Here is a 25,713-nt window from a genome sequence, read left to right on the forward strand (position 1 = left end):
TATTTTCTTTTTTCTTTTGGTCATGAGTTGGCGGTAATGTAATTGACAGCGGCGTAAAACTGAACGGTTGGTTACATTGTTTGTACCCAAGAACTTAACCTTACTTACCGCAAACTTCCGAAATTAACGATCCAAGTTACTTTCGGAATTAGCAGCCTTTGGGGCTCGTTACTTTCGGGTTGTTACTTTTAGGGGGTCGTTACTTTCAAGGAGGGTTGTTATAAAGTCGATAGGACTGAGCTCTTTTTTACGAAGGGTTCTGAAAACATGAGACACAATTCTTCGTTCCAGTTTAAATCTATGTTTCTGCCACGAGGGTCGGCTCTTCATGCCTAGACCGTGTTGTCAGTAGTCGTCAGAAAATCTAGTTAGATAAAATAAACTGTTTGTACTTAATAACGCACTGCTAAGTTAGTCTGCGGTAACAATATCTCGGGGCGATGGTAGAGTTTTCAATTTAAATGTAAATAAAGGTTCCTTTCAATACCCTCCTGTTGAAAATGATATTCATTTCAATCAAAGTTTGCTGTAGCACTTTGCTGTTACTTGTACTTGATGAAAATTCTATGAGTGGGTTTTGATGAAGCACGAAATTACATTTCACAACGCTTCATGGCATAAGCGATACCTTTCCTTGTTGTAGAGTGCCTCAAATCAGGTTACCGTACGTAACTTTCACCTGACCAATGAATAGAAAAATAAATATACTATTGAACCTGAATTTCACTGTTTTCGGAGAAGGGGTGGGGGTGAGCCAGCTACTTTCGGAGGGCCCGCTGATTTCAGGGGGTCGCTACTTTCGGGATTTATTAGCAGCAATAATTTTTGGACATTACTGTCGGGGCGTCGTTAATCTCGGAAGTTTGCGGTATGATGAAATTCAAGCAAATATTGATTGATTGGTATGTAGTATAGTAAAGAATCAAAAGAGTGCTAAAACTGAGGAGGCGTACCATTTTCGCAGCCCTTTTCATCGGATTCATCCGGGCATTCTGCGACACCGTTACATCGGTGAATATCCCGGATATACAATCCCCCACTTGCACACTCGATCACTTTCCCGTTTTCGGAAAGTTCAAGGTACTCTGAAATAAAAAAAAAAGCCGTATTTACTCTTAATCTTATAGCACGTCCGATTTGGTTTGTCTCGAGAAGTGACTGTACTTGAAACGTACTAGATTAGAAAGATAGAATTCAAATACTTAATGTGCGAGATGATCGTAGTTATAATTATTTTTTTTATAGAATTAAGGAGGTGTATATGTACAAATGCTAAAAATGTATAAACTTAGTACACGCAATCTTGTAAAGACATAAATGATGATTGCTTTTCTAGGCTTAATTTTTACTTCTTCTTAACTTGTGTACATAACTGTGGTGGGCTTTCATCGCTTTACATCTTTTTCGCCGTTCAAATATATAATCTTTCATATCTTCACTTAAATATGCGGTCTTGTTGCTTGAAATTGGACGGTAATGTTATTTTAATTTCCCTCCCGTCTGTCAACGCCTCATGTGTGTTAAAGTTGTATTACTGTTGAAATTAAATTTGATGTTGTTTTCTTTGCATCCAAGTCTCTTTTGGGAATTGAGGAAACAAAAGAGAAATTTTAACAAAGGCAATTTTATCCTGAGAACCTCGAAACCATGTTAGAATTTTAAATTATCGAAGGTGGCCGATTTGAACTCATACATGTACATGTATCCAGATTACATGCATGGGTTCAAATCTGCCACGTTCAATTCAGTATCTTACTTAGATATTTCACTCACCTTTGCAAGTACTGAAGGTCTCGAGTGTTCTCAAAGGAACTGCACATTTTTCACAAATGGGTAACAGCTGAACACTATACAATCCATACGTGACGTTGACGTCATATCCAGTACAGTTTATAGTGCCGTTGACGCACTCACAAGCCACGCAAGAACTGTTCATCCATGTCTCCCTATTCTTTCGGAAGTTTCCGCTGATGTCCATGCACACAGGCTCATTTAGTTTGTAGCACAAGACTGAACTGTGCTCAGTGCAGGTACAGTTAGTTGTAGAGTCTGTGAGCCACTTATCACCTGGTTGTCTTTGGTTAAACTGGTGATCAAAGCACGGCAGACTTACAGAGCATGCAATAGCAGATGGCGCAACGCATTTGCACACAGAAAATGGACTTGGTCTCCACTCGTCCCCAATGTTGTAGATTTTCCCATCGGACTCACAGTGTTGAGGAAGAGCTGTTATGAGAAATTTTAAAATACGAGCGCTCAATAAGTAAATCATTAGCAGACCATCAGGAAGCAATATGTATACTGGAATTAAATCAAGTAAATCAGGTAATAAGGCACACTTTGGGTAATGTTAAGAATTTTTTTGATAGCAAATTGCTTGTTGCAACACGTAATATCTTTTTTGGAAGTTTTCTTGCTCTGTCTTAATAGATGTAATTAATATATACTTCTTTTGCGGCAAATAAACAAGATGATGTTAATAAAACGGATATATCCGAGCCCAATTCGAAAGTAATTTTAGAAAAAAAACAAGTGTTTCGTATTTTCTAGAGGTGAAATGTTTGAAAGCAGGGCAGAGATTAGTGATAGAAAAAGTTTTTTACGGAAGATGTGTTTTTGCCCAGTCACTGATGGTTTCAGGAGGAGCTTGCCGTTCTGCTTCCAAATAATTGAGTTGGCTGCGAACATAAATTTCCAGATTTCTTCAGTTTAGTTAGAGCCATTTTCACTGAAAGTCCTTGGATAAAAACTCACTTGTGCGAACCAGACATGCATGGCGAATAGGCGATCAACAAAGTTTGCCGGTCAACACGTTCGCATAAGAAGACCACGAAAGTACCATGTTAGATGCCGGATTTGCCACAAAAAAATATTTTTTTGTGAGCCAATCAGAGATAAGGCTTCGAATGTTGTGAAGAACTGGTACGGTTAAAAGTAGCTCCCTATAGGGCTGTCAGATTGTAAAACTTTGCTAGCATTGAATAAATTGACCTTAAAAGTGTCGTTATTAATATGTCTAAAATAATGAACGCTTACCTATTGGGAGAGGGGGAATGAAAGAAGTCGTGTTTTGAGCTGAAAATGAGAAGAAAAACAAAACAAAACAGAACAATAATAAAAATTAGTTATTTTCAAATTGATAATTTGCAGGATAGAGAAAATATTTAACTCATTGGATCATACTTAGCTTCTTTAGGTTACTTGAAAATTGAATGTCTTGCAAATTAAAGCCTGGTTTTCACTACAGCATTCAAGCACATGCATAATAAGTCGATTTTATTTTCACAATCACTGCACGCGTTTTTTTTTTTCCTACCAATAGAGCCGAGAAAAAATCCTAAGGCTTAAATTACTACTATTGTTTGCTGAACTGCACATTGTTTCCCCTTAGGAAACAACTCGGAATGAGAAAAATTTGACCATTGAAGACTTTTTAATTACACTCATAAAAGGACTTTTGAAATGATTTACCTTTAACTTGAACGAAAACGGCGATCGTGATAATCCCGAACGTATAAATTGCTTCCTTGGCCATTAGTTTCCCGTTGCCATGTCTGAAAGTCCAAAAAAGAAAATACAATTTATTATAGTTTAGTGTAGAGCCCTGCAGTGAAGTGTAGTGTAGTGCAGTTAGGCATGATGCAGTGCAGTGCAGTGTAGTGGTTAGTGTAATGCAGTGCAGTGCATTTCATTGCAGTGTATTCAAGTTCAATTTAGTACAGAGCATTAGGATGGGATACGATACAGTGTACCTGATGCATACAATTAAATGCGATAAGAATAAACAAAGAGTCAAATTCTAAATTCCGACCCAAGACCAGGATTATTAGTATCCTGGATGGCAATCTCCCAGAGATAACATAATGAAGAGGTGGTTATGTATGTCTGAAAACTACTACAAAAGCTAAGGGTGATCTGCATTATTCAAGTGACGAAAATGAATAGCAAGAAATCAAATGGTTAACAAACTACGTAAAAAGAGGATTCGTGACGATGAAACTATAACTCAGTTAGCATATTTGTCTGACTGAATGAATTATCATCTAGGATTGCCTTTGTCAAAAATACATCTAATGATTATCTTTCGATACTCGTGCTACGGATCATAGCAAAATTATTATTTTGTCCTGTCTTTCAACGATGGCTGTGATACATTTTTCTCCTTTTTGCCTTTTTGTTTTCTTAGCTATAGCTTTATTTCAGTTTGATAGTTTGCCTTTTACTTTTGGGTATTAACATTAAATGTCAGTTGAACAAAATATCAATTAGCATTCTAGGCAAGGTTTGATATTCTTCTTATTAAAAACTGGTATGTGAATTCAAAGTTTTTTCAATACATCCGCGCGAAATATTGTCCCTTAGTGCCCCTAACAACCTTGCATATAGTCGGTCACTTGGTTTGAAACTAAATTTTATCAATGTAACTGACGTCCGTGACTTTGAGCATACAACCGTTCAAAGGTGGAGCTTCTAGCACGTACATTCTTCCTCGTGATTACGTGCAATACTATCTATGAAGAATTCCCCTGTTATTAAAAAAAATTGCTAGCACTGTAATTGTATATCCCGGATAACTCAACATGCTATTTGTGATTAACGGATCTTTGGCGATTTCTATATATCTCTTCGCGCATTTCAATTCCATGTACCCCTTTGAAAAGATCATTTGTAGTTAAGTACCAAGCTGCTCTGTTGGTTTAGAAGATTGTGACACATGACGCTTTCACTAGAGAAAAAGCATTTGAGTTGAGTAGAAACTTTGAAAAAGACAACATTTTACCAAAAAATATAAAAAAAAAGGAAATTAAAAAATATATACATAACAAGCACAATGTCCTTACCCAATATTTGGTGCACACAATGTAAATTTCAGTATGCAATTGTTTTACACCCTTAACATTTAATATTCGCGCTTGGCTTCGTCGGTTAGAACATTTTCTAATTATAAGACCAATGAATAGACCGGATCAACCACAAGTGCATGAACTAGAAGTTACCAGGATCCTCAGACCCTTATCTTGACTCACCTCACCAATTCTTGAAATCGTTTTATATTTTTTCAGTTGCTGCTGAGCAAGTTAAAATGTCGACAAAACCGTAATGAGCGATACATGTTTGGAGGACACGTAATATATTTTAAATATATGTTGACATGATATTCATCCATTCGGTGACATACTGTATTATTATGTTCCCAAGTTATAATTAATAACGCTGTGCATGGCAAATATTATTTCTCTCAGCTAAGATAATCGTGCCATATTTGTTTTCGTCGATCGATAGAAACATTTGAATGACAAGAGTTCGATTCTTCGATGATTAGAATTATATCTCAGAGATGGAATCATAAATTATACAACCTGATCTTCAATTTCTCGTTACCTGACATTGGTGTGTTCTACAACTTTGTACAGCCTTCTTCCACCTGTTCTAACAGAAATTCATTTGATAACCTTGATAGACACGGCACTGTACTATGATAGATGCCGTTGAAATTTTCTCAAGCACAAGAGGTTGATCATCTTAATATTTGCAAGTTTTTGCCACTGCACGTGTTCAATTGGGTAAAAATTTAACGTGTTGGCACAAATTGTTTATCTCTATTTATTTAGTGCAGTCGGCATGTTAAAAATCTTGACAGCATTGCGTCATTTACACATACCAACTTAATTGAATTGTGACTGTTTTTGCGATGCAGATTTTATTATTTTGAGTGTGTGTGCGTGCATTTTACGGAAAGTGAAATGAATTGAATCGATTCCGTGGCAATAAAGAATTAGGGTAGTATCACACAAATGTAGGGAAAAATAATCTGACAAAAATAAGATAAAACAATACACGGATATTATCCAAATGCACACGCATTGATTGAGGTCACTGCATGTGCCATTTTGGTCAAAACAGGCTATCTAGAACTTTTGTTGATATCACAATAGCTTTGCGGCTGCAAAGCTCAAATAGATCATTTATATATTAAAGAGAACTATACTTCTAACACAAGACGTGATTAGGATTCTCAACTTGCCTTTGTTATGTCATTCCGTTTGAAGGGCGCAAATAGTGAGGAGTAGATCAACTGGTAAATATTATTGTCGGCGGTTGTAATTATCATACAGTCGTGAATTAATCGATAACGTATTACACCTGACACTTGTGCAATTTATTTATTGGAGTTATTTCTCCAAGGAAACCCGGGATGAAAACGTCAGCGAAACGAAATCACCACAAATGCCTTAAAAGTTGACATTTTTAATTCCCGAAATCATTGTGGTCTCAGATGATATAAGTGTAAAGATACTAGAAGCTTCTACATTTCGGTTTTAGGGTCTAAGGTCGTTGACCATATTATACGTAATTACTGTTTGTATTTTAAATCCAGTATTTGCATTATTTGAAAATACTGAATCGTTTTTCAAAAAAAAAAAAAAAAGAAAAAAAAGAAAAGAAAAAAAAAAGATTTAGATGAAAGATCATTGATTTTAAGCTATAACTTGCAAAAAGATCAATACTATTGGCTCGTTTCACAAAAATGGCGATCTGTTTTGGCTTGCCGCCGAATTCTCATTAGGGTGACTCGATTATAAATTAATGTGAAAACTGTAAACAACACAGACCTGATCACGACAACAAGACAAGAACTGAAGGTGTATTCGCGAACACCTGAATTAACACAACAAAGCCTCATCTTAATTTACAACACTTTAATGACTTTTTTTTTTTCATTTTTTTTTTTCTTAGTATTTATGAATGTTGGACAATTTTGGTATTGGTTTCCAATTCGCCTCATTCCTTTCTTGTAACCTTACATTCAGTAATTTCCTTTCGCCTTTTAATTATATTTCGGTAGATTAGCTCATTTAGAGCATGTGCCAGTTGAAGTCGAACAGGATAAACACACACATTGTACTTATTAAGAAATAAAAATCAATTAGAATTAGAAGTGCAGCACTGATGAAAGGTACAAAAAGAAAAGTTCACTATTCAACAGATGGTCGATTTTTCCCTTGAAAGGTATAATTCTTCATTTATATTCTTTTCTGTTTACGTTCACATTGAAGTTCCGGACTGAACAAAACGTGATGCTAAAACAACATTATTGTGTAGTCGTCCTAAAAAATTATGAACTGTGTGGCAAATGTTACCTAAGATTGAGCGTTCACAAGGAATTCTTCCTGGGCTGATTGGATATCCTTGCAACGGCAGTACACTGACTCCTGTAGCGCAAGAGGTGATCGTTTTATCAGGCAGTGACACCTTTACCTAAACTTTAATGTGGGAAACACAATACAAATCGTAATTATCCATGGGCGATCATCTGTCCATTAATGCAAATTAATAGAAATAGCCTGACGAAGGCATAAATATATAAATATGATCTAATTTTTAGGGTAACATAAAGGATTAAGCGCATATAGGAGTAGCTGCATTCTCAGTTAAGTCAATGGTCTTTTTAGCAGTAGCAATATAGATTTTCGCTCATGCACTGTAGTCAATATTAACAAATGAAAAAAGAAATTTGCAATGGCTATTAAGTTGCATACTCATGAAACAATCATGACGTCAAGAAATGTTGATTTTTGTTGTTTGATTATTTAGTTTTTCATTTTTTTCTTTTTTCGAGGGGGACGGGGGGGGGGGGGGGGGAGAGCTACATGAGTTGAACTAAAGAGTTACCATTTTTCATCGGAAGGAGGCCATTCTCCAGGGCCTCACAGTAACATGGAACAAAAACCAAGGGCTTTGATAAGAATTTTACTTAAAATTTGAATTGGTAAAACTTCCCAAATTTAATGTCGAGTTTGTACGAGGCCATGAATTCGAAAAAAAACTTGTGCCTGTTCCCTTGCAAATAAAGCCAATAAGTCATAATCTTCTGCATATTCTCTGAATGTTCTTTAAATATAAAGCCAGACCAGCCTAATTACCATTTAAGACAGAGCCGTTACAGACGAGCTGTTTTCTGGATTTTGGCTAATAAAGCAACTTTTTCAGTGACTTGTGTATCAAATAATTATATGTATGACGAACGAAAGCATCAATAAAGTTGAAAATTGACTTAAATGGATTTTGAAAGCACGGTCAAATTATATCGAGAGATAATAATGGATATTGGGCGCAAATAGCTGAGAGTAAAAGGAATTTCGAGGGTAATTTGGTGGTTTTTCAGCCCTACATAAAGATTTCCTTTTTAAGACTTGTTTACGTATGCTTATGTGGTTAAATTGACAGAATTAAAATCTGAAATATTAACATTCTTCCCTCTAGAAAACTACGGGCAAAATAGGCCCTTTTACCGCAAAAGGTAAATTTTAAAGAGATCAATATACGAGTAGGCGTCGTTATTTCGTAACTATTTTACAAAGAGATTTCATGCACAGTGAGCGCGAGTAAATAAAAGTTTTAATGAATGCTCTGAGAATCTGATTTATTACCGAGTTATGCTAATTGTGTGCTAACGGGATAGCTAAAAGAGGCAAAACGTTTCCTTACCACGTGATTGTTAAATGTTCCTTTTGGTACAAGTGAACATCCGAACTCCCGACAGTTTGCTCAATCGGAATTGGTATACGCCAAACGTTCGGTACCGCTAAAGAGGCTAAAAAATGTACAGATTCTTTCAATAAGTAATTTTGAGGTAATTTAGGTGATCCTAATTATAAGAAGAACCCTAACTCACCCTGTATCCCCAGTAAAGTAAACGGGATTGCAACGAATTAACAGAAACCATGTGCAACTCCAGTCTCTATTGATCAATTGTATTGCTCCAACGTAGGATTGTTAATTTTCTTGCGTGTTTTCAAGCGTTGATAAGCTTTGTATGCGTCAATGTAGTTTCCACAACAGAACCTTGCCTACTCAAATGGAAGAAAGCAGATTATTCGTCCGGAACGAACTGTGTTTGTTTTTAAGTCATTTTCTAATATTATTCGTTAACGTCGGACTGTGTTTTTCAGACGTTGATGTCATTTTCAGCCTGGGGGAACTCAAATGACGTCATGTTAATAATGTATACATTTTTATCAAACAATAACACCTCAGTGATAGTCATCGATTGTCCTTAATTATTTAGGATTTAGATTGTAAGGCAAAATCCTAAGTACACAGCTGCATCTAATAATTTTTGGTATACAATGTAATAAGGACAAGGCACGATTACCTTTGATTGTGATTTTACTGCCTTCTCCCGATTTATTTCTTCTGTTTTGCCAATACATACGCGTAGGTTCATCAAGAATGTTTCTATTCTGATTACTACAAGGGGCACTCAAAAACGATATTGCTCTATGAATTGAAATGAGCAATTCCCAATACTGTAACGTAAGCTCACCGCCAAGGTGCGAGGGGCTGCAGTTGAAAATCAAATATCTCTCTTGATTTCTGTTTTTTTTTTTTTTTTTTTTTTTTGTATATCTCCCGTATAATTCTCATACGGTGTATATTCAGCATCAATCCCGTCTAAAGCAGCGCCACCTGGGCACAAAGGGCATTCAATCTAGAATAAAAATATTGCCCTATTGTTCTCTTACCTAATGCGTGGAATGGGTTTAAGTAATAAATGTTACACACGGCAACCGAGCTAAAAACTTCAGAAGCATCTTGAGGTCTTTTCCTTAAATTTTATGATGCACCTCTGCAGCGAATGATTTCAGTTTTCAGGCTCCTTAACATGAATTATTTATTTCAGCCGTTTAAAATCAGATGTCAAACTTGACCGATTAAAATTCAATTGTATTCAATGGAATATTTATCTACGAATTTCGTAAAAAAAAATTGGACACCAGTCAGGTTGATATTTTGAACGCATCCATGACACCCTATGACGTCTTGAAGAAAAGGCATTCGAATATATCATATGTAAAATTGGCAAACGGCACCGGTCGATTGTAGCTTATGAACGTGTTAACATACGCAGTTTCTTTCCTTAGAGCAAATAAAGGAAACCCAGGCAAATCATTGTCGTTGTTTTCGTATCTGCAATCTGCGTCAGTTAAGAAAAATTGTGCCTACATTTAACGTTATGCGATCGGATGGGCCATGTCTGTTCCTTCTTAGACCGAAGCGAGACAAAGGCTTTTGAAGCCCTCATATGCAGACCTACATCTCTTAGAGAATTAAAGCTATGACAATGAAGCAAGTGGGATTAAAGCACGTCAAAAATATATAATAATAAAATAGAACAATAGATAAATAAATAAAATCGTCTGAGGCTCCTTGGGGAGGAATATGATGCCTCTTCTTTCGAACAGATGCCATCTTGTATCCGCCATCTTGCATTTTATGACTTGCCCAAAATGTTTAAGAACAACCAAAAATGGCTTTGAAATAGCCAAACCAATAGAAAGCTACAAATATCTGAAAAAGTGAAATTTACAGCAGTTATTTAAAGCGAAATTTGCTTCATTGAAAACAGGAAAATTGAAACTGTCAAAATATCTTTGCTTTGGAAACACCAAGAATTTTTACAGATAATTATAACATGTCAAACCAAATTGTTTCCAAATAAATTTTATGGCAACTTAAGAAATTTGAGTAAAAATTGTGGATCTAGGGAGGTTGCAAATTACCCATAGCGTTTTGAACGATTCACAAACCTCTATCGCCTATTCAGTCACTGCAACCGGTCCCCGACCATAGCACCAACGTGTAGCGCAGTGGATCCACGGACTCTCTTTAACAATGTTATGACGAAATTCGTGATATGGTAACAGGGCAAATGCATAGAAACTGAAGAATTTTTGGCATTCTGTAACATAAGAGCCACAACAATCAGTCATTAACGTTCGTTCAGTAAGGTATAGGGTTTTAGGGAGACGGAAAATTCTTTAAGTCGAACACTATTCCGAAACTGTTCCACGTCGTCAACTTCAAACCAGGTACATTAATTCCATAACAAGAAGGAGAAACACTATTTCTATCCCTAGCCGTTATTCCATTGGAAATTCCTGAGGAAACACTGACTTACTAACAAAATCAGTCCACACGTTTTACTACCTTTGACATGAATTATTTATTTCAGCTGTTCAGAAAGACTGAATATTATTCTCAAGCTCAATTAAATTTCAGTTGTATCTAATCGAATAGTTATTTATTTGCAATGTAAGTAAGCACAAGGCCTTACAACACATCTCCTACCTACTGTGTACATGAATTCAAGTTTCCTTTGATTAGTACCTCTAAAATTAATGTTATTCTTATATGTTTTGCATGTATTTCCGTAAACGATTTGCAACCAAATTAGTTGTCAATTTTTTTTTGATTGCCTCTATTGTCAGTTTTCAACACATCCCCACTCAGTAACAACCGTGTTTCCGTTGCACTTTGTCATCTTCAACGAAAAAATAAAAAAACCCCAAAACGATGCATATCAAAATCATTTTATTTTATTACACCTGTAAAGCTTAAGGCAAAAAAGCAATAAATGTGACATTTTTCATCTGACTTTTTTTATCGCCAACGTTTCTGTTTTGCTGCCAAATGTTGGCCTATATAAATTTTATGATTAATGTAAGCCTCGTCGAGAACTGAACAAATAAACTCTTAACATTTGAAAGCTTTGCCAAGTTCTGCCGATTTCCATCCGGGTGTGAAGAATATTTTTTTGGAGAAAATAATTGTTGGTTGAAATCATCTCCATCAAATACATGTACCGCGAAAGGTTTCTACTCGGGTTGAGCCCAAAAATAACCTGAATCTAGTCTTGAAATATTCCCCTCTTGAGCTACTCATTGTACTAATTTGTGTAACTAAGTCTTAATAGTGATAGGATAGTGATCAGAATATGGTGTCATAGCTTGTACTTGAAATCCTAACACTGTGTTTTGAAGATCTTCGCTGACTATTCCCTAATCAACGGTGCTTAACCCGTTGTATCGATATGATGTTAACTTTCCGTCTAGATTACCTGTAACTCTGCCGTTTAATATCACTCAGTGAGTGAGTGAGCGAGTGAGTGAGTGAGTGAGCGAGCGAGTGAGTGAGTGAGTGAGTGAGTGAGTGAATGAGTGAGTGAGAGATGCATGTATGTATGTATGTCACACCAGTCAGATTGGGGCTACTATAAATAACCAATCAAATTGCTGCTTGTAAGGGTAAACCATGTTTGTGAAGATTTCATCTGCTTTTAAGAACGACCATCTTTGTTTTTTTCTATAAACAGAAACAGGTATTCTTGTATTGGCCTTATTCCGACATTTCCGATGCTGCGTTTACTGTGGTTAAGCCCAGGACTTTGTAGATGGGTTTCAAACGATTTAAAATTCGATAATCAGCCGAGGAATTGTAGAGTTTGTTTATTCTGAGCGTGCGTGTGAATAGATCGTTTTCACCGTCACGCAATAAAAAAAAGAATAAATCGAAAACTATTCAGTGGATAAAATCAAGAAATTGTGAACTTATAGGAAATAGATAGAGAAGACACTTCTCCGAGTTTTAGGTTTGTGCGTTTTCCCAGAATGCAGATATTTGTCGAAATGTTTCGCAGAAATTTGCAGAGCCCAGTATGGAAACGCCATGTTAGTGCACCTCTGTGGTGCACCAATATGGTGGCTGGAAAATAGTATAACATCTGGAACTTACTTTGGCTATCTAGGCGACTGATTATCTGTACTGAATAAACAAACAAACATTTACATAAGCGCTTTTCCTAATGATCTAACAACTAAAAAAGCTAAAAATCATGAGATAGGGATACAATTTTCGACAAATGCGATTGTAGCTTTGTGTCACGCACCGCCATAACTCTGAAATTCAAAATACGCTGGTTTTCAAACGAAGCTCACTATTGAGCTGTAACATTGTAAACATATATAAATTTACCCCCTCTTATACCTGATGGGGATTAAAACTTAGGCGGCTCTTAAGTTTTTGATTTTAGAAAATAATGACGTCACCTAAAAACGATCTAAAAGAGTCACCGATTCGTCAGTTTTAATTGTAACTACTCGCGCGAGGAAAACAAAAGTGTCAAGTTACCATTTGAAACTAACAGTTTAAAATATCTCGTTGCATTAACTTGCGAAAAAATTAAAACATATTTCAAAACTCCAGCCGTGTTCTCATTCATAACTAGCCGTCGGTAATTTCTTTGGTTTTGACCACGAAAACCACTTCAAATGAATATCTGTCTTCTCGTTTTAACGAGGAAGACAGTATTGCTGCATAAATGGTTTCGACTTAATCCTTTTTTCGTAAACTGCACGTAATGCAAATGATATCGATGGGAACTGACCTGGCGAATACCATCACGGACGAAAGCCCCCACACCATCGAAAAAGTGTATTTTGCACAAAAAACAATCGTTCCTGCCCTAGAAATCATCAAGTTGTCGAGCGGTTAAGACTCATTTCATTCAAAATTTCAAGTAATGCGAAAAGCAAAGCCTTGATGACATGTTAGTGTATACCAAAGACTATGATTCCTCGACTGATTATCGAAGTTTTAAATCTTTGAAACCCATCTACAAAGTCCTGGGCTTAACCACAGTAAACGCAGCATCGGAAATGTCGCAATAAAGCCAATAAAAGAATACCTGTTTCTCTTTATAGCAAAAAACAAACATGGTCGCCACCTGGGCACAGAGGGCATTTAATCGTGAATAAAAATATTGCCATGTTGTTCTCTTACCTGATGTGTGGAATGGGTTTAAGTAATAAATGTTACACACAACAACCGAACTTAAAACTTCAGAAGCATCTTGCGGTCTTGTCCTTGAATTTTATCGTGCACCGCTGTAGCGAGTAAATTTCAGTTTTCACTCCTTAACATGAATCATTTATTTCAGCCGATAAAATTTAGATGCCAAACTTGATGGATTAAAATTCAATTGTATTCAATGGAATATTTATCTACGAAATTTTCGTAAAAAAAAATTGACACCATATCCGGTTGATATTTTGAACATATCCATGACACCCTATGACGTCTTGAAGAAAAGGCATTCGAATGTCTCATTTGTAAAATTGAAACACGGCACCGGTCGATTGTAGCTTATGAACGTGTTAACATACACTGTTTCTTTCCTTTGACCAAATAACGGAAACGCAGGCAAATCATTGTCGTTGTTTTCGTATCTGCGATCTGCGTCAGTTAAGAAAAACTGTGCCTCCATTTTATTCGATCAGACGGGCGATGATAGTTCCTTCTTGGACCTAAGCGTAACGTGAAAACCGCTTAAGTTACACCTCCGGCTCAAAACATAACCGAATGTTCTTTGATTTTTAAATCGCAGCGCCTACTGACCAGATATCATAAGCGTCAAGTTCAGACTAACATTAAGTTCCTAACACAAAAACTTCTTTACAAAATCAGTTTCCTCATCAGATGGTTCACGCTGTTCAAGCTCGTTCGTCAAGTCATCAATTGGAAGCTTGCTCTGTTTACCTGTCCCATGTTATGAATGGGACACCACGGTAGTCAAAGCGTTTAAGTCCTTCCGAAATAAGCATCAGTACGGGGCATCTTGTTGCTAACACAAGCCCTCTTTATTCACAAAACCCATCTCCGCAGTTTGTAAGGTGTCAACCTCAAGCTGTAACCAGTCTGTTTGTTGGCAACACGCAGGTTGTTAGGCTTATTCTAGTTTTTTCTTCTATTTTTAGTGGCGGAAAACAGTTTAAATGACTACAGTCTATATAACAATATAAGCACCCTAAGCTTACTACGTCAAACATTTTCTAATTATCGGTTCAACACAGTTTGACTTTTACTTTGACAATATAAATCGACTCTTAATTTTCACGGGTAAACGTTCGTTAAAGCTCGTGCCCAGTGTGATAATTGTGTTTAAAGCCGGTGGATCCCTGTATATATATTAGATCTTCACGTCAAGGGAAACTTTCACGGACGCTTTTATCAAGAGACATTTTATCCTTGCGGTTATTACAGCTTCTGTTTAGAAAAACCAGCTAAAAGTAAGGCAAAATAATTGTGACCAGATGAACATTGTATGACGACAAGCTAGGAGGTTTCGGTTGAGGACCAGCTCCTCAAAGATGTTTAACAGCTTGGCAAAAGGAGTTCGGACATGCCTGATGTTAGGAATGATTTCCTTGATTCAGAGTAAGTCCGAACAGTTTGGAAACACTGAAAGCCCGGTCCAAACGCCGCTCCACTCATGTGCCGAACCAAACTTGATTAAGTTCGACTTTAGAGCGACTTCGGAGCGACGGCTGGTTCAGACGGCGTACTTGCGTCGAACTTAATTCGAGAAGCCGATAGTAACAATTTTCGACGAGAAAATATGCGTTCTGAATTCAAGAACTCTGTCCAAATAGAAAAGTTGTGACCAACATTTCGCTGTTATAGCAATGTTTAGGGAAGCAAATTCAAACTCAAGGTTCAGTGTTTACATTTAGACAGGTTTCCTCCGGGTTAATTCGACTTGTTAAAGGGAAATCTCATAAGCTGGGCTATTATCACGAAGAAAAAGCGAAAATGAATTTGCGCCAAAGAAACTCGCTTATACAGTCCCCTTTCTCATAAATCAAAGGCATATTTTGTTGTCTTTATTTTTAGCGACGACTTCGAGCTTCATGCATGACTGGTCACGCCGTATAAATCAGTTGCCGCTCCAACGTCGCATAGTGCGGCAGACCCTGCTGAATTTAATGTTGTTTGCCGCACCAAACCTAGCCTGCCGAACCAAATTGATTCAAACGCCGCTCTTCTTTCGTACTTAACTCATCAGTTAGGTTCGGCACATGAATGGAGCAGCGTTTGGAAAGGGCCTTAGTTATTAACTAATCTTTTCAGAACATTCCTATCATTTATTTTCCTAGAGCGTGTCTTCATTTTTCGCGACGAGTCAAGGAACTTCAAGATGTTATACTTCCTTGAAGACAAAGGACAGCACCTTTGTTCACTTTAATTTTACCCACGGGAAAACGTATTCTGCTCAATCCCAAGGACCGTTGTTGCCAAAACAACGTAAAAATTTAAAACAGAAAAGTGGCTTTTAGATACCAAAACAGTCTTCGAAAAAAACAAAAACAAAAACAAAAACAAAGAAAAGAAAAGAAAAAACTAAATAAGTAAATATATAGTACGCTTGTTTGCAGATTAGAGCAATCATCCAAAGAAACTGAAAGACAGCTTTTATCCCACCACGAGTGTTGTTCGTCATAGGAAAAATAAAAGCCGATTGCGTTTAGAAGTAAACAGGGACATCTTTATTCTTAAAAGATGACAACAAAAAAGCGTTTTACCCTTTGAATAATTGCTAACGTATTGTTAACGTAACAAAAGTACTCGTCATTTTAAGATGAGACCAAATCAGAATCTAGTGATGAAGTTTTCTGCAACTGCCAAAAGCATATGGCTAGTTACAACCTGCAAGGAGACTTGGTGAACAACGTTGGTTTCTTATTTTTCTAATTTTCTTTCTTTCTTTCTTTCTTTCTTTCTTTCTTTCTTTCTTTCTTTCTTTCTTTCTTTCTTTCTTTCTCCCTTCCTTCCTTCCTTCCTTCCTTTCTTTCTTTCTTTCTTTCTTTCTTTCTTTCTTTCTTTCTCTCCCTCTCTCTCTTTCTTTCTTGTTTTTTTCATTAGTAGCTCAACACAGCTTGAAACCTATTTATATTACTGACAAAATAAAAAAAAAATTGACATCTGATCGCTGCCTCACATATTGCGCGGCTCTCATGATCGATTAACTAGAAAATATATTTCAGCTGTTGTTTCTTTATTTTCTTCCCGCTCTCTTACTGTTACCACATTTATTTACGATTGAAATTATTTCAGGTTCTTTCGGAGGATGCCCACCAATTCCCTGCAAAGGTAACTATCCATATTTTCCTTATTCTGAGAAATATGCTTGAATAGTGGGTAAAATCACCAAACAAATTTGATCTCAAATTTACTTCGTTACTTCAATATAACAGTTTCTTATGTCAAACAGTTTCCATTACCCGCTAATGTATTTCCACTTCGCTAGATTTGGACACTTGGACACCTTTGACAGACTGAGCACACAGCCATTTGGCAATATGTTCCACATTCACATATGGCTAGTAGATTTATTTTTTCGTTACATATCAAACACGAGGTATCGTGTTTAACTGCATTTTCAAACAGTTGAAAATGCGACGCGCAGAAAATTAGAGTACTTTTGACTCTTAGAGATGTTTAGAAATGTGGTGAAACAATGTCTCAAGAGTTTAGTATATAGTTATCTTCTAGTACGTTTAGAAGAAAACGAAGAAATAAAAATATAAATTTAAAACCGACCTATGCTCATTAAGATCATGTATTCAAACACTGTCCGGTACGCAAACGATCTCCTTCGTTTAGACATAATGGATTATTAACGAGTTTGAGAGGTATAACCATGTCAAGAGTGCGCTTGTTGTTGATGCTGCATCATGGGATGCCAGCTTCCACTGTGCCATCATCCGTGTAATGTAGCACAAAAAAAAAAAAAAAAAAAAAGATAGCCAAGAGCAAGACTAATTAATGCTGTCGATTTGCCATGTCGATACTTTAGATATATTTTCATGGACCTCAAGTTGTTTCTGGCTTTTCTAGCAGTGAACAAGACTAAGAACAGTTGGTTTTTGTTCCATCCTTCGCGAGACTGGAAATGTTGAAATTGCGCATTGGCGTAAGAAAAGAAAAGAAACTGAAAACAAAAGAAAACAAAACAAAAGATGATAAAGAGACTGCTCGCAGTCTAGGAATGATTTTCCAAAAAGATTTCGGATGCCTGCATGGAAATTTTTTGTGAGTCACATAGCGAGTACGATTTGACATTGCTGAGTAGCGCGACTGGGAATTTTGGTAGGTACTTTAGATCATATTAATTTTTTTTTTTATTTTATCTCACTTTTACCCACTTTATCAGGCACAGAGCTAGCTTTCGAGGAATTCTACTCCATACGTCTCGAAACCGTACCATTTGATACTATACTGGCCAATCGTGATGTTTTTGGGCGAGAAGAGATCAATGGACGGATTTGTTTGAAGACTTCTACGGTCAATCTCCTGAGTGACTGCATATCAGTTGCTATTCTTACCATTTCCTTGCATACGGTGGCTGCGCACGCAATACGAGCGGCAGTCAAAACCAACCTGTCCTACTGAAAGACAGGATAATAGTCTCTAATACAGCAAACCAAAAAAAAGATGATGCCTAAGTTGTTGCGGCCTTTTCTAATACTTAACTGGAGAATTCTAGATTTAATTTGACGAGCAACAGCATATTTTGCTCAACATAACCCAACTATTATTCTACCTCGGGCGACACTCGACGAAAAGACGATCGAGTTGCTGGAAGCGGGTGACCCATATTTGGCGCCAAATAGTTTGGAGAAGAGAATGTTCAATGTTTTTCGTTTTTTTTTTCAAGTCTGAGATAGGTTTTGGAGTTATAAATTCATTTTCGTGAATATTCAATGTCGTCTTCTGTTAACATGCATTTGACGTATTTGGTCAATTCAAATTTCAGCCGCACCGGCTGTAGGCAAGGTTGCTTTATCATCTGATTGAATTTCTTTTTTATTAACTTTCCAGGTATTGCACCTGGTTGTACAGCAAACTGCACTTGTCATAAATTTTCATTCAGCATCACTTGCACATACCTAGAGATAGAGAGTGTACCAAGAGTCCTGATAGAGTCGATGCCGAACACTATTTCCGGACTGTACGTATGCAACAGTGGTTGGAGGGCAAGTTAACAAAAAATGGGGCGATAAATCGTTCGGTTCTCACTTCTGCAAAAGCAGCGAAGTGTTTTTTTTCTTTTAGCATAATTTATCCCTGTTTAGTGAGCATGAGAATGGGGCTTCACAGCCATTTTAAGATTTTGAGTGACTTCTAAGGTGACCCGGTCAGGTCAGCTTTGTGGTAAACGAATCTTCAACACGACCAGGCAGTCGTGTAGCCTGCGAACGCAGACGTATTTCCGGCTGTCGCTTGTCTCCGCCGAAAATAACGTCTGCAAACCCGAGCCAGGCAACGATTTCTGTGACGTAATGACTTTTGTTTCTCCTTGGCCAATCAGATTCCATGATAAAATGAAACTCGAGTGCTCCTCGCAGCGAATACCTCGCGCAGTAGTTCTGGGGCTACTTGAGCTAAACTGTGCTTGGCTTAAAATTCCTACGTCAGACAAATCGTTTCCTGGCTCGGGTTCGCAGACGTTATTTTCGGCGGAAACAAGCGACAGCCGGAAATACGTCTGCGTTCGCAGGCTAGTAGTCGTGTTAACATTAATGATTTTCCACTCTTGACGGCAAGCTTCACCAGTTGTCGTACAAAGAGGTCCTAACGCAAGAGATCCCCCTCTAAGCGTGAGCTAAATGGAAATTACTTTTTAAAATTAATACGAGAATACACATGGATGTCAAAAGGTGGGGCTGGATATAGTCTCTTCTTGTTATCATAATATACAAGTCACTTTCGCAAACATTTCCTTGAACGAACACTCGCTAACCCATTTTATGTTTTGTACATCAACCAGCTTACTCCATTTCATGATCAAGTTACTTCATTCAACTTGTTATCAAATAATTACGATTGCCACCTTCTTTATGTGCGCGTACGAAGCATTGTCTGTATAAAGTTTACCTCACACCTACACGTAATGCTAATCTTAGCAACCTCTATCAAGCAGCCTCGCTCCACTCAATGATTTCCAAAGAACGGCTTGTTATAGTGAGTTATGACTGTAATTAGGTGGCAACGTGACTTTCTCGGCTAGCTTCGTTCGATTGCCTACATGTAAAAGGGCTTTGGTAGATGGAGAGACCGATAACGTCTCAAACAATTTAATAGTTATTTGAAGTAAGAAGTTTTAAGAACATCAAATTTCCAAGGGGCAACTATCAGACCGATAGTTCCGAGACAGAAACACTATTATCTTTATTGTTCACCACCAAATTTTCTTCCGCGCGCCAGTTCAAAAATCATACTAAATTATTTTCAACTTTTTTAGATGAAAGCCGTGAAAGCCAAATGTAAAATTCCGAAACGAAAAACAGACGAAAACCCACTTAATACAATTTCAATTGTTCATTTTCCACAAGCACGCTTGTTTACAGAAAAAAATAAAAATTCACGGACGAGTACTATCCATCCGGGTATTTTCCTCGGACAGGCACTATGGGCTGATACTGTCTCTCCACGGATGAACACTATCGCGTCACGTGATCAATTTAAACCAGTAAGAATCGGAGAAAATTTAGTGGTGAGCTATAATTGCTGATAGTATTCGATGGCTCAGCCAATCAGATTATAGCATTTGCATTTAGTATACTAGTAGAATTCTACTAATATGTCATATTGCAGTTCACTTAGTTATAACAGAATTAAAAAGCTGACGAAACACTTATTTCGTGGACTACGACACCTAACTACATTGTAAGTTCCAAAATCCAGTTTGTGTAGTATTTAAAAAGAAATAAAATGCAAACAGTGGCAACAAACATAACACATGAATTACGCATGGTTTGGAACAACAATCTAAAATTTTGTTGACGTTTCGCATGCTACAGCACGCATCTTCAAGAAAATTTTAGATTGTTGTTCCAAACCATGCGTAGTTTATGTGTTATGTTTGTTGCGCTGTTTGCATTTTATTTCTTGTTAAATTGAAATGGCCAAAGAACAAGAGTGTTTATGACGCTATTGCTGGTTTTCAGTGTCACGCAATTCAAATAGATCAAAATCAAAATCAAAACCGTTCAATAGATAAAGTCCAGAATCTGGGAAATGAAAGAAGGCAAATATGCAAAGACTCTAGCCAAAATTCTGGTCACAGCAATTTTTCTTATGCGAGATGTGCGGAGAAATGTTTTACCCAAATTTATAGAGATTTGTATGGAGACGCCATGCTGGTGCCCATCCGTATGGGCACCAACATGGCGGCAGGAAACTAACAGAAACATCTGTCACTGAGTTTCGCTACAAAAGCGTGAATTTATCCCTCGAGGAACTCTAATACATTAAAATAATAGTTTTTTTAAGACATCAACTGTTCAGATAGCCAAGTTCTCCGAAATAAGTCACTCTTTTAACCATCATGACAGCTCTCTAGGCCGTCATGTAAATACCGCGTCATGCAAAAGCTTAGAAAGTGCAGTTTATCACAAAACCAAGAACCCATTCGGAGCGAACATTTGTATGAATATTAGTTTTCAGCTGCTCTTATACATCATTTAAGTAAAATTTCAGGAAGATCAATAGATTTGTAGTTCGAATTTTAGTGACGTCATGTGAAAACCAGCTATAGTATTATTATTTTTCTTTTTTTTTTTCGTTTTTTTCTTTCTTTCTTTCGTTCTTTCTTTCTTTCTGTCTTTCATTCATTCATTCATTCATTCATTCATTCATTCCTTCCTTCCTTTCTTTCTTTCTTTCTTTCTTTCTTTCTTTCTTTCTTTCTTTCTTTCTTTCTTTCTTTCTTTCTTCTTCACTCATTCTTTCTTTCTTTAGTACGGTTGTAATCCCCCTTCGAACAATGCACTAATACAGCCCCATCCAACGGTCAAAAAAGGGCAAAAAGGATATCATTGGCCAGAAATGACGTAGAGGAATAAAAAATGCGAAAAACTGCAAATGACTGATCTTTTATTTTATTTTATATTATTTCTATATTATTTATTTATATTTTAATTATAATTTTTCTTTTATGTTAATTTTTTTTGTGGCGGTGGGGGAGGGGGAGGGGGGAGGCTTCATTTGTAATAACGTAAAGGTATGGTAAAATGAGGTGAAAAGAACACATCGCCGTGCCCTTTTTCCAATTTATTCTAAGTTTCACGTTAGTATGTCAAAGTTATTTTTAATCTCAGCTCGGTCCCATGATCACACAGGCAATGGCTAACGGTCATCGGGTCACGTCCATCTAAATAAAGTGTGTGCACGTGACGTCTTCACACTCTCAAATTCAAAACTAAAGAGCCACTAAAGGTTTTATCCACATCAGGCATAAAAGGTACTAAATTTATATCAGTTGACAACCTTCCAGCTTAATAGCGTCCTTCATTTGGAAACCAGCGCATTTTGAATTTCGGAGTTATGGCGGTGCGTGACATAAAGCTAAGATCGCGTTTGTCGAAAAATGCACACTTATTTCGAGAGCTTTAGCCATTTTAGGAGATAAAGTATTAGGAAAAGCGATCGGGTAAATGTTTTTTGGTTCGGTTCAGATAATCAGTCGACTGGATAGCCAAAGTAAATTCCAGATATTTACACTATTTTCCAGCCACCATATTGGAGGAGTAAGGAGGTCCTCCAACATGGCGGCTCCACACTAGGCTCTATAATTTTGCGCGGAACATTTCGACGAATATCTCAACTTTGGGACAACGCACACAGCTTAAACTTGAAAAACTGTTTTCTTTATGTATCGTCTATGATATCAGAATTTCTTGATTTTATCCACTGAATGGCTTTTGATTTTATTTTTTGTTGCGTGACAATGAACACACTTTATACGAAATTGAAAATCTAGCGGGTTAGAGAGAAAAAAAAAAGTTTGTTTTGAACTACCGCACTGTTAGCACTGGAACTAATGTTCAAAGCGCTGGGCAGGAAAATTATACGTGCTTCTCCGAAGTTAAAACAAAAGACGTGTCATTCCCCTGTATGAGTGATTAACCCAAAGCGCCAAGACTCGAATTTCTAATCGTACTTGAAAGTCGTTTCTCGGACAAATACCGAACGGATTGAAGCGCAAAGCATCTCTTTCGAAAGGTATTTCCAAGACAGTTAAAATATTTGGTTTGCGTTTGTTAAAACTTTCGCTCCAAAAAAACCGTTGCAAATGTTTACATTTTTGATTTCGGAAGTGCTGTGTAATATTTACCAAGTTTGCGACAGGTATATTTTGCAGGTTGCAGGTTGGAACAACTTGTTTAGTTAAGTTGAAGTCGAAGAAACCCCAGTATAAAGGCTAACCGCAAGCAAAATAAGCTAATTTAGGATCACCGGAGAGCTATTCAGGCTAACCGAAGTGCTATGTAGACTTACTCGGACTTAAAAGTTGATTTCTCAACCTGCAACCTGCAACTTGCAAAGCATACCGCGCCCCGGGTTTGTATGTCCACGGCGAGGAAAGCTGCTTCTCCGGACTTACCGCAACCTTTGGATCAAGAGAGGTTTCTTTGGAAAGCATTTTCAAAGCGCCGGACAGGAAAATTATCTTCTGTGTGTTTATCCCAAGTCTACTTCGAAAATTAGTCTTCTCATTTCTTTGCATGACTGATTCACATGAGGCTCCATGCCCTGGCTGCTGACAAGAATTGCATTCCACTAAACACGCTCAAAAGTCGTTTCTTGAAAAGTACCGACCGACGGTCTGAATGGAACGGGAGGGGGGGGGGGGGGTGGTCCCCATGTCAGTTGCCGGTTAAAACTTCATTACTTTGTCGATTGCCGATTAAAAGTTTCGACCTTTGTCGGTTGTCGTTAAATCTCAGTTATTTTTTTTGGTCGCTACTGGGTAATTTTTTTCTCTCGTTTTGTCGTTAGTCAGTAATATTTTTTGCCCTTTGTCGCTAGTCGGTTAACCCTATTCAGACCCTCCTGAACGGATTTAATCGAAAAATATCTCTTTCGAAAGGTTTTTCAAAGTGTAGGACAGCTACAATAACTGTTTCCCGTTTGTTAGAACTTTCGTTTCGAAAACCCTGGTGCAAAAATTAAAATTAAAATTTTGGAAGTGCTGTGTGATATTCTCCCAGAGTTTGGATATCCACAGCGAAAAAGCTGCTGCTCTGGCACGACGTACCACATCGTTTGGATCGAGACAGGCCTCTTTGGAAAGCATTTTCAAAGTGCCGGGCAGAAAAGTTATCCTCTATGTGTTTATCCTAAGTTTACTTCGAAAGTCTTGTCAGTTTCTCTGCATGACCGGTTCACATTAGGCGCCATGGCTACTGACAAGAATTGCACTCTAACACGCTCTAAAGTCGTTTCTCGAAAAGTACTGAACGGCCTAAAGCGAGAAAGATATCTTTGAAAAGCTCTTTCAAAGCGCCAGACAGTTAGAATTTTTCTTCCTTTGGCCTTACGAATCGCTCTCCGAAAATCCAGGCGCAAGTTTTTGCATATTTGATTAACTGTTAAAATATTAATTAAACTTCAATGTTATTAAGTCATTCAAATTGGTCAATCAGGTGTCTTAGGTGTCTTGCCCTAAAATAACATTGGAGTTTGATCACAAGCCAAAATTAGTTTGGAAAAGATTATCGATCATGGCTCATGTATGGGGGATGTGTTCTCTCAGATCATGGTCTCCTGACATACGTGAATCGTCTTAAACTCGACTGACTAATTATCAACTTTTCGAATTATTCTCGGTAGAACATTGGACCATAATCAATTGGAAGACATTTCCAACGGCACTTTCGACGGACTGGAAAAGCTTAAATATCTGTAGGATGGGTGCAAACACATTTAAAACATTAAATAATATATTTTGTCACTTACGTACTCTACCATGGCTCTGAAATATTTGAAACTCTTTGCCAGTATGGAAATGTATCATTGATTCAACAAGCTTTCCTGACTTTAAGAAAAAGATGATTATAATTTTCTGAAATAAAATAGTGCTGAACTGGTCACCCCGCGCACACAGCTAAATATAAAAACCATATTTACAAACTAACTGTATTTATAAACAACGAAGCGAGGTCAGAGGCCGTTTAAATAATTTTGAACACTTCACAAACGTTGATACTTAACTTGGGACGTACAAACCAAACTTTTACCTCTACCATCGTACAGGGAGGGGGGACCCCTCTCTTGGGTTTTGGTTGGAATAAGACATATCGTAACTGGCCATGATGTCATCTGACCTCTTATGACGTCATTAAGTCCGTCATCGTGTATGCGTCATTTTGGATTTCACTTTTTCCTGACGGAGTCAGAAAATACAGTGAATTGATTTGAAATTGACCAGAAATGGTACTGGAATTTTGAAATTTAATTATAATCCTAACGTTGATAAACAGTTAACAAGTCAAAATCTCGGTCTGGGATAAAATAAACAGTTACTGAAAGTCTGAGCACCACAGAGTAAACCGTGCTGAATTCCGCTAAAAACCTTTTGAAAGGGGCAGGTGGGGGCTGTATTCACTCCTTTGTACTTTAAAGGTTTAATTGAAATCGCTAGATGCTAATGCGAAGAACCATATGGAAGGTCATAGAGCGCATCCGACAAATAGCGCACGTGCTGGAACGCAATATTTTAATCGGTGCGTTCTTTATTGTACTTGGCACCCTTCTTTTCTCAGTAGCATAGAAAAATGCATATTTGTGAAATCGCTAGAGCTCTCTAGATTAATTAATTTACAATGGATGGGAATAAAGTTACATATTTTTGTTTTAAAATACAGGGGTTTAAACTACAATAATTTAGTGAATATACCCAGTGGAACCTTTGGTGAACTTTATCACCTTTTGTATCTGTAAGTGGCACCGAATTACTTATCTTTACTGCGCCTTTCAATAACACGCAGACTCTGCTTAATTCGACGACTACATATTTCGCTGCTTTGATTGAGCTGTATTTTGAACTTCCTAGATTTCGCAAAAATGTGAACTCGCTGGAACTTTTAAAGTATATTTCTGAAAAAAGTTCACCAAAAGGGTCTTTTTGACGCAGTAAAAGAAAATTCGAATTTTCCGACCTTTCGTCAGATTCTCCATGTTTAGAGGCAGTAGCTCTTAACGGTCGCCCAATATCAGGTCATGCGTCAAAGGCCAGGTCAGAGTCCG

General features: G+C 37.3%; 1 protein-coding gene across 1 annotated transcript in view; it reads right to left on the reverse strand.

Annotated features, from left to right (window-relative positions):
• The window catches only part of LOC145479887 (uncharacterized), a 30,402-nt gene extending 21,425 nt beyond the window's left edge, over positions 1 to 8,977 (reverse strand). Inside the window, exons 1-7 of the mRNA XM_081458363.1 lie at positions 8,678 to 8,977; positions 8,491 to 8,596; positions 7,143 to 7,265; positions 3,472 to 3,554; positions 3,037 to 3,075; positions 1,774 to 2,226; positions 954 to 1,085 (exon numbers count right to left, since the gene is read on the reverse strand). Of these exons, the coding sequence (XP_081314489.1) occupies positions 954 to 1,085; positions 1,774 to 2,226; positions 3,037 to 3,075; positions 3,472 to 3,535 (688 nt within the window). The 5' untranslated portion in view covers positions 3,536 to 3,554; positions 7,143 to 7,265; positions 8,491 to 8,596; positions 8,678 to 8,977. The remainder of the gene's footprint in view (positions 1 to 953; positions 1,086 to 1,773; positions 2,227 to 3,036; positions 3,076 to 3,471; positions 3,555 to 7,142; positions 7,266 to 8,490; positions 8,597 to 8,677) is intronic.
• Between the last annotated feature and the right edge of the window lie 16,736 nt (positions 8,978 to 25,713).

The sequence above is a fragment of the Orbicella franksi genome, chromosome 2 (assembly GCF_964199315.1).
Source record: "Orbicella franksi chromosome 2, jaOrbFran1.1, whole genome shotgun sequence".
NCBI classification, from domain to species: Eukaryota; Metazoa; Cnidaria; class Anthozoa; order Scleractinia; family Merulinidae; genus Orbicella; species Orbicella franksi.